This window comes from Pieris rapae, chromosome 7 (assembly GCF_905147795.1).
Source record: "Pieris rapae chromosome 7, ilPieRapa1.1, whole genome shotgun sequence".
Taxonomy (NCBI): Eukaryota; Metazoa; Arthropoda; class Insecta; order Lepidoptera; family Pieridae; genus Pieris; species Pieris rapae.
This window is the reverse complement of record NC_059515.1, coordinates 4032759-4049978: the sequence shown is the minus strand read 5'-3', so window position 1 is coordinate 4049978 and position 17220 is coordinate 4032759. Positions and strand designations below refer to the sequence as shown.

The window sequence follows — 17220 nt, the reverse complement described above, 5'->3', positions numbered from 1 at the left end:
GCTGCAGTTGGTGTTGTTTATGCAAGCGCTAGCAGCGGACAAGGCTAGCCAAGCCTTTATAAGCGTCCAAGTTCTGTTCTCGCCCACAAAACCAGGGCTCCATAAGCTAGCATTGGCGTTACGACAGTGTATCTCGGACTTCGTATCTCCAGGTCTCCCAGCCTTTCCAGCGTCTTAAGAGGGAATGGGGTAAGACTGATGGGTCTAAAGAATTTCGCCTGGGTATAAACCTCTCTACCCGGTTTTGGGATAAAAATGATTTTTACAAAAAAATAATAAGTTTATGTAGTATTATTTTTGAGAGCTACATTGATGAATTTGCTTATTTCCTACATTTAAAATAAATAAAACAAAACATTTTATACACTTATTTATTGCTAACCACCACTGTATCCTTACAAAGTACGGCCATGAATCGAGCGAGTGTCACCAAATACATGTAAGGTCTTAAAGCCAGTTACGTATTGCGTGTGTTTACATGAACTCAGTTAACTCGATCGGCAATGTCAGCACTGTACGGCAGTAATAAATACGGAATAATATTTTTAACATGATGATTTTTTGGGAATTAATTTAAAAGTTGATATTTTTAAGTGATATAACCAGATTTTTTATAATTAACTGAAGTGACCATCTGCCCTAATATATGACGAGAGCCCATTTTCAAGTCTATTCCAAAGCGGCAGCACCAGAGATAATTTCGATAAGTTCTCTGGTAATTACGGCTTGACGGGTTCTGTTGAAGGTAAGGGTGAGTTTGTCAATCATCTCTCCAGCATTCTTGGAAGCGTTGTCCATAGATGTCATACGAGCCGATTGTTCGGAGCAGGCGCCCTCTTTGAGCGCATAGAAAATCATGGATGAGAGTGAAAACTCCATGTATGATTGCATCACATCGGAATCGAGGGAGTCGTAAGTTGCCAGTTTTGGAGCACTCTGTAAATATTTAAATGAAACAATTCAGTTATGCTGTAACATTTTAGGTATTAAAAGTATATTTTTTTCTTATACATATTGTAAAAAAATCTTGTGTAAATAATATAAATAATAGTTTATCATCAAGCACCAACCTCAATAGATTTCAAGCTGAAGAGGGGCAAGTCCGACTGTTCATAAGAGACAACAGACCTGAACTTGTTGTAAATGATCTTGCCAGATCCAAACTCATAGCCGGAGGTCAGAATTGCGTTTGCAATCGTGGCAGCATCCTTGAATGTAGGTGGTAAGCGACCAATCTAAAAGAAAGTTAGTATTTCTTAATTATATATAAAATAATAAAAATAAAATCCTTTATCAAAAACCTTTTTTCTATAATCAAACGCGACACAATCGCGATTAGGTTTACCTCATTACAAACACTAATAATGTGTTTCCCGTACAGACGTTGCAGAAAGCTGCGGGACTTGTCTCCCACACAGATCACTTTAATGTTCTCAGCACCAGGCTCTTGCAACTTGTTACGAATTATTTTGGAGACACTAGTGTGCACTGCACCACATAGACCTAATAAAACAAAAGGTTTTATTTTCTGATATAGAATATTTATATCTGGTATATTTTTTATTGTATCTATATCAAAAAAAATCAATTTTGAATTGAAATGAAATTCATCAAAAAATTATTATTTAAACCAATTTCCAAAAAATTTTAACTTTCTGGAAACATATCTACTTTACCTCTGTCAGAAGTCATAGCAATATACAATTGCTTAGGATCATCTTCAGGAGGAGTTACCTGTAAGTAAAATTAATATTTTATACTACACTAACTATCTTAAATAACTTCTTAAAACTTAAGCACTTTCTTGCTCAGTATGAAAATTATATTTTCTTGCAACCTGCCCTCAATTCCATAAATACACTGGGCATAAAAGCCACACCAAACCATCTTACTGTAGATTTTAATACATTCACTCTTCAAAACACCCTGTCATTCGTCAATAATTATTCCACTGCAGAGGTAATAATTGGCAAATTCTGAAGTGGTTAATTTCTTTTAAATATTTACATTATTTGTTACAGGGGAATTATTACTTGTGCAAATCTTTAAGATTATTATCTCTTTTCTTTTTTGTACCTATTTATACAGTTGGGCTTTTTATTCATCTGTATATATGGAACAATTCAATTAGTTTAGCAAGTGTTTGTGATAAAAAAAATCACATAAATTAAATACTTCCCTTTCCCAGACATTTGTTGTTGATTATCTTTAGGTTAAATATCCGATATATATATATTAATAATCCCTATGGTTTAGGCATTTTTAAGAGCTTATCATTAAATTAAAAAGACACCCATTAAAACAAATAATTGACATCAATCATGTAATAACATTATGTTATGCAAAATGCCCATTACATGATTTTAAATCAATTTCTACATTTGAAACACTTGTTTCTGTTATAAGACCATATAATTATAATTGTAAATTCTAACTAACCTCAGCACGGTCATAGAAAATAACAGAACCTTCTCCATATGGTCTAGCTGCCTTTAAATCACGCTCAGCACGAGTATATCTAAAAATTTTATAATAACAATATTGAATAAGGATGGTTAAATTGAATAATAAAACAAATTCTATAAAAAAAATAACTAAGTAATTAGTAGTGTTCATTCAACATGTTGCAAATCTTGAATCACAATTTAAAAAATTCAACTATTAATTTTACTAAAGAGAAAACATGAACCATTTAAAGAACTAAATACTTAGATTTTATAAGTGTATAGAAAAAATAAGAACAATTCTAAATTTAATTTTTATTACAAGTGTTTGTTCTATAAAAAAAACTAATATTTTAAATGACAATATAATAGAATGTCCTAACACAAAGACAAATTTATGTCAACTTAACAATTCCATTTTCTGAAATCAAAAATAATGTTTGTTTTAACACTGCAACAATTGAAAACTTACTTAGCAGCTGACACCATCTTCATGGACTGGGTAATTTTTTGAATATTCTTTACTGATTTCAGACGAAGCGAAATGGACTTCAGAGTAGCCATGTTACGGTTCTGCTGGTGGTTGACCACCATGGTCACCTGGGCGCAGACACCCGGAGCTACGCGGCCTAACATTTTAACTCTGAAATTTGATGATAAGCAGGTTATGTGATGTTATGTAAGAGGATTGCACTTAATGCCGACTTCTACACTTGTATATTTCATCAAGTCATATCAAACAAAAATCCAATTAAAAAAATTAAAACACTTTTAATAAAATAATAAGTACTAACTTTTCTTCGTTTTTCTAACAAAAATGTATCCCCAGTCCCAAGAAAATGTAGCTGGTCGGAAAGATGGATATTGGACAAACGGTGACGTTTAAATTAAAGTGTTGCCAGTAACAGCCTGTAATGTCTTAATTTTTGTCACTGTCTTTGATATTTGCCATTGGAATATTCTGAAATATTACATTACAAATAAGCAAGGCAATATTTTTATTCTTTTTTACAGCCTATGGTGCAAGTTTGCAATAACATCTAACATACTTATTTAAATTATATGGTGCAAAAACGATATAATTTATCGTGAAAGACTTCAGAAGTGGTATTCTTATCGGTAACCGTTAGCCGGTGATTACTACTGGAAAATTAAGAACTGAAAGCCAAGAAATAAATCAATCAATTTATCCTAAGGCGCATTCGGATTCTAGAATCAAATAAAATTATACCTGGCAATTTAGTATAAACACTTACGCAGTAAAGTCATTTATAATGTCAATTGTCAGTACTACAAATTGACGTATTAATGATAGATATCACGCTGATAAATTTGACAGATTTTTTACTTCAGTGATCAGTCTTTTTGCTTATTAAATTCCAGTGAACTGTCAGTGTTTCTGTAAGTGTAACACAAACATCTATAAACCTGCATAAAAAATATATGTATTAGAAGAAAGCTTACTACTGCACAAATTTATATACTGAACTACTCCTCCTTGTAACTTTACAGTTGCCTAAAAGGTACGTTGACAAAAGATGGTCAAAATTAATATGCCAGAACAAGAAGAGAAGACACAAAATGATCAACAAAAGAATGCAGAAGTACCAGTTCGAGAAAGAACACAAACTGACGATTTAAATAAAAAGTTGTTAACATCATTATTTAATCGAATGAATGATGGTGATAGTACTTTGTCAAAAATGCTTGAGCCAGATAATGAGAGCGAAGATAATGAGGAATGGAAGTAAAGTTCAAGAAATTTGTTTAACGAGAAATTGTGCTGTGAATTTGTAAAAAATATGCACTCATGAAGCTTATATTTATCTGTTTACAATAATTAATTCATAATAAGTAACAGAGTAAATTTTGTAATAAGGTCTTTTTTAATTAAATTTATATGTTTCTTCCAATTTAATATTGATTGACTTTTCATAGTAAATATTACATCCTTATACATTATTGCAATCAACTTAACTTCCTATAGGAGATATTTTCTAATATCTTTTCAGTATTCAATTACTAAAACATGAAATATAGTTATGTATTTGTTTATTTATACATTAACAGACATACATAAAAAACTCTAATATAGGTGATTGTAAGCCAAACTAAGTAAAATTGGCTTATATGCCTAAATATATAATTTTGCTTATAGAAGCTTTATAGAATGATAGACTTTTAACTAATTCTATCTAATGTTTTTAAATTTGCATGAAAATTAAGAAATTTTAATATCACTGTTTCAACATAATATGAATAAATATTAGTTAAGGTACTCACGAGAAAAACTATCTATAATATGTAATTTAAATTGTTTATTAGTCACACAGTTATGTGTAATTTATGAATCATAAATGTATTTGACATTTCTAAACTGGTACGAGGAAAACTGGCTATTTTAAGTTTTTGGACATGTCTTTGACTAGTTTTTTAAAGAAAGATAAATGGTAAATAAAACCCAAACAAACAGTAACTTGAATAATATTTATTATGTACTACACAAGTTTTATGAGGAATGTTCTTATTTACAGTTTTGCATTATACCAATATAATTTATTGAACATTATATTACATTTAGTAACAGTTGTTATATCTACTCTAATAACGCAACATAATACTGAAAAAACAAAATTGTTGCGTTTTTTTTTTCATTCCTGAAGCATTAAATGGCAACATTATAAATAAAAATTTTATGTAAATAAACAACCTGCTTCGATACACACATTTGATTTGCATAGAAAAATATAATTGGAATAAAATTTATCAATGACTAACCAATAGGTTTAGAATGTATAACAATTTTTTTTATTGTACAAGGCGATATTGCAGCTAGTTGTCAATACAACGGTCACGCACAGAACTTGGTAACATTACCTGCAACATAATGAAAAATTATAAAAAAATTACTTGTTAAAATGCCAACTAACACACAGGCTCCACACTGAAAAAAAAATGAAATGTTATTGAAATATTACAAGTCAAATTATTAATTTACTTTGATTATGTTGCTTAAAAAGAATGAGTAGGAACATAGGGATATTTTTAATTGTAATCTGCCAAATTAAGCTTCGTCTATTATGTTGATGGTGCCTTACATAATTATTTTAGAAATGGAAAACTTCATAAACATTTCACCTATAACAGCCATTCAGCAGCATCTCTAAGCGGTCTTTTCAATCATATCAACATTGACTTTGTAGAACACGTATGGGAAGTAGTCCGATTGACCAAACCCAAGACCTGCTAACTCAGCACTCTGGAATTCAAAATAATTATAATTACTTATCTTAACAAGATTAATTATAAAATTATTGTATGTGAACACTGATTAAAGGTTTTAGGACTTTTAATAAATGTCTTCATATATTTGTGTTTAGTACCTATAGGGTTTTTAGATTTTTCTATTAATAATAATTGTAGCACTTCCAACCCATACCGGGTCTTAATCAAGCTTGTAGTTTATTCAACGAATCTAGATTCTTTTGGTTAGAGGTTTCATTTTTGTTCATCAAATCAAAGTACGAAGATTACAAATATTGAATATTATGAAAAATTCTTATTTCTAACCTCCTGTTGCGCCCCAGAGTGGTGGTGGGCAGAGTGGTCCAGATGAGCATACAGCTGCTGTAGCACGTCACGGAGTTTCTTCATGCTCTTACGAGACGGCACCATCACTACTGCTTGGAAGTTTACAGGGAGGCCGTATCTGGGAAAGAAATAGCTCTAATGTACGAATACATATATTTAAATATATGAAAGAAAGTGTTACAGTGTAACTTTGTTAAAGTAGTAGTGCTAAAGGTGCCCTTATACTTTGTGTTAGTTTAGTCAACATCTTACTGCATGGCCCCAAAAATTAAATGAAAATACCTGAGGACGGACTCGACGAAGACACGCAATGCTTTAACGTGTATCCAGGCACAGAAGCATTCTGAGAAGTTCACTTTCAGCCAACGGACGAGAGGACCCTTAAGAGGATGATTAAATTTTATTAATTAAATTGGATTTCTAACAATTACTTTTTACTTAAGTAAAATATATATAATATTATTCAAAAAAATTGTGATTCAAAAATAAATAACTAAGAAATAATGATAAACTGTATCTTCACTATTAAAATTAAGAATACATAAACGAGGTGCGGAGGCCTATGGTCGGCGATAGCAATTATAATACACGGTGAGAGCAAAAAATGTGGTAATACCACTTACCCCGGGGAACAAAGTCGTAAAGCACAATTACAATGGATTTAATGTTTTCGCATTTTTGACCACCTTGGGAGATAATATACAACTGTTATTTTTTTAATGTTTCCAAAACAAAAAACACGAGGATATCTTTTTTCTATCCGTTAATAATACTCGTTTAGATCATTTTATTATCCTAGAATAGATCGCGAAAACTATTAAGATTTTTAGTTTTGGTTTTGATTCTTACTATACTAAATGATCATAAAAGTTAGGGCAACAGTTTAATAACAAATAAGTGGTAATAATAAAGTCTGTCACCAAGGTACCAAATATTTCCGAGAAAAGTATAGTAATAAATTATTAGGTCAAAATTATCGTCGTAATGTGCGGTTACTGTGTCGCCCATAATTTACATTGAAACAATCGCAAAACGCTTTTGCTCTTCAGAATTAGATTAACGTCATACACATTTACACTAAATAACATAACGTTTAAATCGTCGAAAAGGAAAAATCCCTTTCATTTTATATATACATAAACATTGGAATATGTTAGATAGTATTCTAGTATTAACGGCAAACTTATTTTTCCTGAAAAAAATTTTTTGCTTTACGATTTTGTTCCCGGGGCAAGGCGGTATGTCAAAATCTACATTTTTAACGTATAGACATTTCTGAATCTTACTCTATCTCTCTTACTGCTTATTTTTTTTTTATTTAAAAAAAAATTATTTTATTGTTTATTTAAAAAAAAACTCTACTTACGAACTGCTTCTTCTTGTCAGTCACCAGTTTTGTGATCTCATTCTTTCCGGCGGCGAGATCCTGCTCGTTGTAAGAGAACTCGCGAACAACAAACTTACGCTCGCGGGCGTGTAGCTTGAATTCTTCGACTACCTGCAAATAAACTAATTTGTAATAACAATCCAAGCTAAATAACTAACCTAATTATTTTAATATCGATTAATACATTTTAATAGAAGATTTGTAACAAAACATGAATTCGTCATAAGATTATGCGCAAAAAGACGAAACTATTGCAACATAATTTAATAAAATGTTATAAAAATTATCTTTTGATAACATACTAGCTGACCAAGCAAACGTTGTTTTGCCATGGATATTATTTTTAGATAACATTTTTGTAGTTTAATAAAAATAAAGATCTCCGTAACTCTATAATAAAAAATAAGGTTTGATCGTAGAGGGGTGAAAATATATATGTATTTTTGTATCATAAAAAAATAAAAACAAATAATATTGTCTAATACAAAAAAACATCGTGACATGAGAATATTATATTGTACGTATTAGATTTATTAAATATATACCGTTAAATCAGAACTCCCTAACAAGCTTTAAGATACTTTTGGCCAACTATTTATATGCGTCAATATTATATTATGTCAGCACGGAAGTCTCGTATTTTCATATATGTAGTTATTTGACTTAATATTTTATTTGGACGTACGAAATTCGTTCCGTTTAGTCCTTAACACGCCAAAGGAGCGCACTCAAATGCTTTTCATACAAAATGAATCATTTCATTGATTATAGTTACTCGGTTCTTGCCAGAGGCCTCAGAACCTAGTTTCCCCTTTTAAGAGCAATAAAATATTAAAATGTCTGACACAATCTAAGAAACATTATAGAATATTTTTTTATCAATATTTTCTTACGCTGAGTTAATTTCGGAAATATAAAGTAGAACTCAGAGTCGTAAATTTATAAAAATAAGCATACCTTCTTGAAGAGTGTAACAGTGAAGAGACCGTAATCGTTATCTTGATGTATAAGCTGCGTGGAACGTGGCACGATCATGTTAGTTATTTTCTCGTAGTTCGCGTTCCAGTCGTTGAACAACGACCTGGAATAAGCATACATTCGTTTACGTTAAAATTAATTAGTCTTAGGCGAGTAGTACGTTGATAACACACACACAAAATATATTTTTTTAAATTTTATTTTATTTTTAAAATTAGTTTTAATCCATACAATGAAAAATATTTCTTAGAAGGTAGTTATGTAGTGTGTTATTTATTAGAAAATAATTCACGTTTATAATTATGAAATTACTCACTTGGGCACAATAACAAGAAGAGTAGTCAAATATTCACTGTCCAAGATAAAGTGCTCCTTCTTCACTAGATCTGCCAGATTGCGCGTCAGCAAGCTGCCACTGTAAAGAAAAAAAACAATATAATAAAATAGGATAAATCTAACAAGAGGACACAACAATCTTAAGACTAGTCTTAAGATAATAAAATGAGAGAAAAGCTAGCTTTTGTTTATAATTTATCAGCAGCTCCTATCTGAGTCGTAGTCATTAACGAAGCTTCTAGAGCGGACTAGAGCAGAGTTTTGAGGACGATCAGATTTTCACTTGCTCACTCCATCTTTTGCTTTCTATGTGCATTCATCAGTTCGAAGGCCGAAATAGCATACGATTCGCTGTAGGTATATGTAAGACAGGCGAATCCGAATGCGGAGTTGGGTTAGGATTGATGTATTGAAACGCTTCGCAGTCCACGGTATTCTGAGTATTCGCCGCCAGCACCACATTTCAGAGGCATCGATCCTTTGCCTTTCTCCAACCATGGACTCCTACTCATGATAGTCCACGTGTCTACTCCATACAGTTTTTAATTTCCTAATTGTAAAACTCTGAATTTCATGTTTGAAATGGACTTCTTAGAAGCCTGGAAAAGATCACATCTTAGCGATAAAGCACACGTTGCCTTACTAATAGTTTTTGTTATCCATTTTTATATGCACTATTAATCGAGTATTAATAAAAAATTAAATTCTAAAATCCAAGGAAATAACAACTTGGCGGTTTGTAAAAAACAGAAAATACCATTTAAATCACTTTAATTCTCGGCGATATCATGTGTTCAAGGTCAAAATCATACAAAGGAAAGCCAACCAATGAAACTCGTCTAATATGGATTGCAAGTCTTTAAATGTAGTCTTAGCTACAAAAAAAACAGGTTCTTTCACAGTATTACCAAATGTCACTGAATTGTGCCAGGAGAGTTCAAATCTGTCAATATAAGTGGAAATAATGAAGTACATTTTTTTAATATTGAAACCAAAACACTCACGTTTGTTTTTTCTCCAAGTTCTGTAGGTTTCCCTTTAGTGCATTGTAGGCAGAAGACTTGACCTTTAAGTCGGCATCGATTTGACCCACCTGAAACACAAGTCATTATTTTTTTAAATAGCTCCATATTGGTCCACTCTAAGAAACGTTAGCACAACGATTCAAAATTATTTATACGAAGTAAATACAAATTACTTGTGCCGCGATTTTGCTTTCGTTCGATTGGTCAACAATATTTCTTAACCGCGCCACAATTAGTCGTTCAGTTTCACCCATCACAAATGTTGGTATACATGAGTTATTATATACACGTACATATATTATTTATATAAATATTATTTACAAGTTAATATTTTTGTCCCCATGCCCTATCCTCCCCTGTCCCCTATCCCAACAGAAGATGATCAACTATATAAAGCTTACCTGTTTACTTATAATATCAGCGATGTTACGAAGGCTCTGTTTGATTGGGTACTTGGCCATGTCCCATTGGAAACGTGTCAAATAAGTGGGCAGGTCACCTGAAAACACCGAAAATACATTATAATTTATGAGATACAATTTGGCACAGTTGCTGAGGTTTAGAAAGAATTAAGAACTGTCAAAGTGAAATTTAACTGAGTGCTATAGGAAAATTGTTTTTAAAAACGAAACCCTGCGTTATGTAGCCGGAGCATATTGAACATTTAAATTGTCAAAGTCTTCTTCACAAAAGGCTAAGATATAATACAAGAGCATCTTGCCCAAATAATATACTTAAGACAACGTCACGTTGTTTTAGATAGAAAATTAATTTTAATTTGTAATTTTTGCATTGACAAATTTGTTTTTTAACATATAAAATATGGTAAAGGGGCGATAAAGTATTTCTTTATCGCCCGTTTACTATATTTTGGCGTGTTTGGAATGTACCGTGTCCCAAGATATAAGTAATACAATAAAAGGTCTGAAGCGAGTAGTAAGGGTCAAAAAAGATTGACAGTTGTTAAGACTTCGTAGCTATTGGCTGTAAACTATATCTGTTTATCGTTTCAGTATTTTACTATCTTCCATAGACAAACAATGTTTTATTACTATTCTTTGAAGAATATTTTAGTGGTAGTTAATTTAATATTTCATAGCTCTATTCCCAAATAGTAGGTCAAATGTTTATGAACTTGAATCTCCTTTAAAACTAGGTCATCTAACATTACGGTAGACATGATACCGCGTTGATGGTATACGGATTAATGAAGACACCTTTCTATACTAAAAAAAAAACTGTAATATAAAGGTTTTTAAGAATTTTCTTAGCAAATGAAAAATGGATTCCTTTCTCATACATTAGCATACCAAAAACAATAAACGCCTGCAAATAAATAACCTCCACTTTAAATATTAGCCACACAAAAAAGTTTAAAACTATTTGTCTATGGAATCATCTGCATTTTATTAAGGTCTGGTTAAAAATTTAAAGCCACATTTTAAAGGAAATATATTTAAATCTAGATATTTGGGATAAGTGCTGAAACAAATATCAACGAAACGAAATAAGCTAACGAAAAACAGTAATATAATGATACCATGCAAAACATTCCTACTACACTACAATCTCTCAATACACAATTTAAGGAATGACAAACATGCAATATTGTTTCTTAAAGGGTTGCTTACAAAAGTCCTTTTAGTAGTAAGTTGTACGGCAGCAAGTGTGCTACGAATCAATAATGTATCTGTAACTTCCCTAATAGGTAGCCTTTGATTGATAATAAAAATCGAGTCAAAGAACCTATCACACTGATGTTTACCACTTTTAACTTATTTGTCAAAATTTCACATGCAATTCTAAATTTAAAATTGTAAACTGATCACGAGTAGGTCATTCAAATACAAAACCAGCAATGTATTTCATGAAATAATTGAGCATTCTTATCGTTGATATGTGATTCTTAACGACAATATTACAGAATAGATGTTGTATTAGAATATACGCTGCAATACAAATCCGTAATATATTTTTAAATACATAGGAATCATATTTCACATGTTTACAAATATTTATTAATAGTTATGTTATAGTAAGATAGGCTATAACTTCCAAAATATTTAAAGTAAATCGGCCGCCGTGCCAGGACAGAACGTTACTTTCTTAAATATAGAGAGCGATACGTTTATGTACTAAATGTTAAATATTTAACACAGAAAAAACTAGGCGATTAAAAAGAGTGACGAAGAGTTTATTGCCAGTTCTTCTCTTTCGTTCTACGCCCTTGATTTGAGAACTGGCAGTAAATGTAAATTCACAATTAATTTAATTTTTTTGACGTTCATAAGTGTACCTATATGAATAAAGATATTTTTGTTTTATTTGTTTGTTTGTTTGTTACATAACAAGTTATAAACTTGTAATAAAACTTATGTGAACGATCGGTTAACGATACAAATAAACATAATTCGTGTAACATTCATGCAATCACTTATTGCATTTTCTTTTCACATATATTAAAGAAAATTATTAATAATTTCCTCCTGATTTAGTAAAAAATAAAATTCAAATTCATCGCAGTACAAGTACTGCAGTACAGTAATAATAATATAAAGTTAATGTTTTTTATTCTTCATATAGCTGAGACACCTAATAAGTTTTTGGAGGGTAGACAAGCCCCTCGGAACTTTGACGTTTGTTGATAATTTATTTCTTGTTCATTAAACAAATAACATTAAATGGAAATATAGTCACCTTGTGTAAGCTTAATTAACCGTCTGACACACCAAGTTAAAATACGATTCACAAAATAATTAAGCAAATTATTTTGTTTAATTATTTGTTTTGTTAATGTCACCCAGAGGTTTTCGAAATAAAATCAAATACATATTATGATCGAAGTGAACGTGTTCTGTTTAATGGAAACTGTTTCTGTTAGCCAGCGAGTTTAACACAGTTGAAATACCTTACGTTTCTTAATTTGTATTGTGTCATATCTGCTTATAACGAAGTTCACCTTATTCGTATAGTTTACATAAATAAAAAGCAAAATAAAAATAAGAAGCAACGCATTGGTTTGCAAACGGGATTATTTATTACATAGCATTTTCTAGCTTACAATATAATTAGCTCACTACTTGGTTATATCTAAAAATACGTAAGTATGCAAGCATAACGCAACATACGTATTTTAAAATATTTACCAATACATTGTGATAGCCAAGCGGTTATGCATCGGACACGAACAACAAAGTGATATTAGGTCACCTAGCTTACTTGCGTCACCCTAAATTTAAAAACGTTTAACGAGACTTCAAATTCAGGATGGCGCTTCATCGACACTAGCGCCACCTGCTGATGAAATTAAAAACGCAATCACTGCCTCCAGAATACCTAAGCTCCAAGACAGGCAGCGCCAGTTACACGGTAAACTAGCATTACGCCTACCAGGGCGTTATTGGTATTTGAGACTCGATTTATTAGGTTTGGGCCAGAGGCGGATAGACAGGTGTATCCAGCGGGTCAAATTTGTATCTTGTGAATGACACACATTTCGAAAAATATGTCAATAGGTCACCTGGACACCGTCACCGTTTTCAACTCCTGGCGCATCAGGTGACCCAGATCTCGGCTTCTACGGCAATTTCTTCGCGGGCAAGGTTTAAAGGACTGAACTCTCTGATCCCGTATCCGCGTCCGGCCGCAGGAAAGCCTCAAATGCCAAACAGGATCAGGACGGTATCCTAAACCTTGGTTCAAGATGTGATGGCGATCCTCTTCGTCATCGTCCCAGCGCGGGGAGCTTCGGCCACTGGACGGCTGCGAGTGCGTAGCACAGTCGGAGTGCTCCCGATGTTCGCACGGCCAGCACCCATGGTGCTCAGAGAAGGCGGAATCGCAGATTGGCGACGTCGGTGTAGGCGGGGGTTCCCCGCCTCCTGGGTCGCCATACGAGTCCACGCCTGCAGCCGGCACGTAACATGCGCTTGCCTCTTTTATTTTGCTTTTAGTTATATTAAAAATCTTTCCGAGCGATTGTACTAACTCTGCAAAATACGCAGATTGATACCTCGTAAATGGATTGCCTCGTTTAGGTTGGTTAGGACAGGAATTAAAAATAAAATTAAATAAATAGTAATAATAAAAATAAGAAGCACGAAGCATGAACATTATGGAAGCTCGGAATGGCTAAGCTATGAATGTCTGTGAGGCAGTGATTGCGATCTGTGGTACATTTTGCATTACCGTGGTGCAAATGTACTTACACTGTGTATTACAATTTTTCGACGGACAACAATAATTGTATGACACAACCTTATCTGCCTATGTGACCCTTACGTAAAACAATTTTTTCTTATACTGGAAAATAGCCCGATAAAAGATTACACAATCATTTATCTATTATCAGTTTGATGCTAGTCTTAAACCGAGAGTATCATTACAATTTGTTACATATTTAGAACCTCCTTTATTATTATAATAAAGTTATTCGAAGCAACTTACAAGCATTCTTCGGTAAAGCCTGCCGTCTACATATTATTTAAATAAAACATTGTATACGTATTTAACATAAGCATTAACTTAATTGAAATAAGCTCTATTACATATTACACCCCAATACATACATTTACAATAATTACTCACTTCCGCAAACTTTTTTCCATTTCTCAGACACTGAAATGCAATGACAGAGCTAGCATTCTCAATCTAAAACATTCCTTAAAATAACTCGCCTAATGTAATGAAACTGCTATAAACAAAAATCCGTGTAAAAATAAATTATCAAAAGTGGCCAGTCCCAGTACACTACCGACGTAAGCAGATAACAATAACATTTAAATGGTGCAGTTTACTTTATATACACAGGGATGCAAAACAGGTTCGAAATAGTCATATAAAGTCGAACCATAACTATACACTGTCCACTGAGCATTCTTAGCTTCAACATCAATGAATTTTTAAAGTAAATTAAAAATCCATTGCTTATTAATTTAGTGCGAAATATATTTCGAAATGGGATTATGTAAAATACATACATATTTAGAAAATGGTAATATATACAAAATTTTGAAACTGCAAATAATGTAAGAGAACACCGTATCGGTAATAAAATAAATATACATGCAAATAAAAATAAAATAGAGTTAAATAAAATTAAAGTTGAAGATGGAAACTGAACATGCTTAAATGTTTCGCACTTTCCTGTGCTTTTATGATCTATTTATTATCATTCCTAATTTTTTAGTTTAATCATTCATGCCGAATTCGCTCTTTTCATACAGCTTTAAGATCTATTATCCCACGCATGCTTTAATTTGTCTAAAATAGTAACCTTTCTCATGCAAATGCCCTGGGGCTTCCTAAATTCAAAAATGGCACTAAACAGTTATTAACTTTAACTATAGTCTGATACCATGAATTGATTGTTTAGTGCCAATTACAAAATCACTGATTAAAAAAAGTACTTACTATTATTTGCCATGAGGTTTTCATGAAGTTTGTCGCGTTGATCTTCAAGTACCTGAAATTCATACATTACTATAATTAAACCGCCAATATAAACATTTATTTGTAGCTTGGAAAGACTTGATGGTAAAAATATCATATAAATAAAGTTATGTATGTTATTTAAGGCATAATTATATACTACAAGGAAAATTAAAATTTGGCATGTGAGTCTTTCTGTCTTAAATGACTTCATGAATTAAATTTATGTAATACATAAAAAGTGCTTATGGCACATTTAAAAAGGCCATGCAATTGTGAGATAAACTATGGTAACAGAAATATAAGTGGATTCGAAATATTACAGGGGCATTGCAACCTGATATGGATCTTGGCTTCATATTGTATCTCTTTCTTTTGACTAGACAATTATAAGGTACAAAGTAGTTCCATATTATGTGGTTGAATAAACTCATAATGCCATACAGGTGCATGACGGTTATTTAAAAACTACTTTCTATGGCTTGTCAAGATTTGAAAGACACAAATATTATATTTTTTTTTCATTTTAATGGTGCACAGTTTAGATACATTTATATTGAATAAATAATTTCATAGAATATAAATGAGAATTTAGCTTAAATTTTTTTATTTGATTTGTAACCTTTTCCATAAGGAAAAATTGTTAATTAAGTTAGGTAGAACATTACTTACCTCACCAAGGTATTGTGCGACCTTCCTAGTCACACTTTCAACAAAGGTGTCCAGCTTTCCAAGGTCATCGGACAACCCAACCAACTGATCCAAAGTTCCAACCTAAATAACATTTATAATTTCACCACTTCAATTATTTTGGCTTTTAATAATATCTTAAAAGATTAAAATAAATAAGCATCATCATTAAAAATGAAAGTTCAGGACAAATACATATTTTTGATTCAAAATGAATAGATTTCATATTAATAAATTACAATAATCTAGTTCTTGTTATGGAGGCATACATTGATCTAACAAGGTAACAGATTAATCAAGAGGAATAAATACAATTTCTTATAGGTATTTTACTATAATTTTATAGGGAAAATATATTATGTATACATGATCCATTTATAAAATTATTCTGTGTGGCCTACTTTTGTATTTTATCCACTACAATATTTTATTAACAACTTATAGGCTCACCTTTAGGTCAGGAATAGGGAATTTATAGTTGGCACTAAGGTTGCCAGATTTGGTGGCATTATTCAGGGTATCCCATGTTTGTTGGCAGGTTTTGTCGCCAGGGGCACTGATCACCCAATATTCACTCATCCTGAATTACTAAAAATATGACAAGGATTTAATTATCTAAAACTGTATCTTAAGCGAAATAAACAAACTTATATACTAATTAGGAATATATAGTAAATGTAGCATATCAATTATTTTAATACACGACCAATTGTGTGAAAAATCGATTTTCAGTGTTCATCTTCCAAGACTGAGCGACGTTTGATGTATTCGCCTAAATTCTTTTGACGGGCTCTGGACTGAATCAATAATAGCTCCAGGTTTATGGCGCCCACTGAGTCGTCAGACATCCCGGCGCCGGAATAATATAGCTGAAAAAATACACCCTAAACCCACCCCTAAACACCCCATCACTTCAATCTACTTTGACAAACGAAAGTACCGCGTAAAACTGTCTCAAGCGTTTAAGATGTTGGCATTAGGTTTATTAATAACATATTACTTACCGACAAAGTAATTTTTATTGCTGTTTTACACTAAATATCCAAAACAGCAGTTTTTGGTGAAATCACAAGACGATACGGGACTAGCCCTACAACACCGCCATGAAAATTCACGTGATGATGTGCTGCCATCTGGAGCAACCAATTTAGTTAGACAGCTGATTTACGTCAGTTGTCTATGGATAAAATGAAAATCCTTGTTTTTAGTCACATCAACAAAATTACTTGGGACAAAGTTGCTTTTCGACAGGCTTGTCATTTAACAAATTGTACTTACTTATTATCATACTTTACGTGCGTGGAAGCGATTTTGTCTCAAGCCTCCTAACATCTTTTTC

General features: G+C 32.1%; 2 protein-coding genes across 3 annotated transcripts; both read right to left on the bottom strand.

The window, feature by feature from the left end:
• Positions 1-357: 357 nt before the first annotated feature.
• On the bottom strand, positions 358-3368 carry LOC110993784 (ATP synthase subunit gamma, mitochondrial). Its single transcript, XM_022260163.2, has 7 exons — positions 3239-3368; positions 2917-3087; positions 2440-2518; positions 1677-1734; positions 1346-1503; positions 1071-1235; positions 358-936 (listed from the first exon to the last, which is right to left on the bottom strand). The coding sequence occupies exons 2-7, from the start codon at positions 3078-3080 to the stop codon at positions 670-672; spliced, it is 891 nt and encodes a 296-aa protein (XP_022115855.1). The 5' UTR covers positions 3081-3087; positions 3239-3368; the 3' UTR covers positions 358-669.
• Positions 3369-4912: 1544 nt separating this feature from the next.
• On the bottom strand, positions 4913-17036 carry LOC110993777 (V-type proton ATPase subunit C). 2 transcript variants are annotated; one of them, XR_006750322.1, is made up of 13 exons: positions 16886-17036; positions 16332-16469; positions 15864-15965; positions 15174-15225; positions 10163-10260; positions 9741-9829; positions 8717-8815; positions 8380-8503; positions 7402-7533; positions 6318-6415; positions 6015-6153; positions 5543-5703; positions 4913-5321 (listed from the first exon to the last, which is right to left on the bottom strand). XR_006750322.1 is itself a non-coding variant. In XM_022260151.2 (13 exons), the coding sequence occupies exons 2-12, from the start codon at positions 16458-16460 to the stop codon at positions 5608-5610; spliced, it is 1158 nt and encodes a 385-aa protein (XP_022115843.1). In that variant the 5' UTR covers positions 16461-16469; positions 16886-17036; the 3' UTR covers positions 4913-5321; positions 5583-5607. The 2 variants fall into 2 exon arrangements, 1 of the variants encoding a protein (XP_022115843.1); XM_022260151.2 differs by having other exon boundaries at positions 5583-5703.
• Positions 17037-17220: the final 184 nt, after the last annotated feature.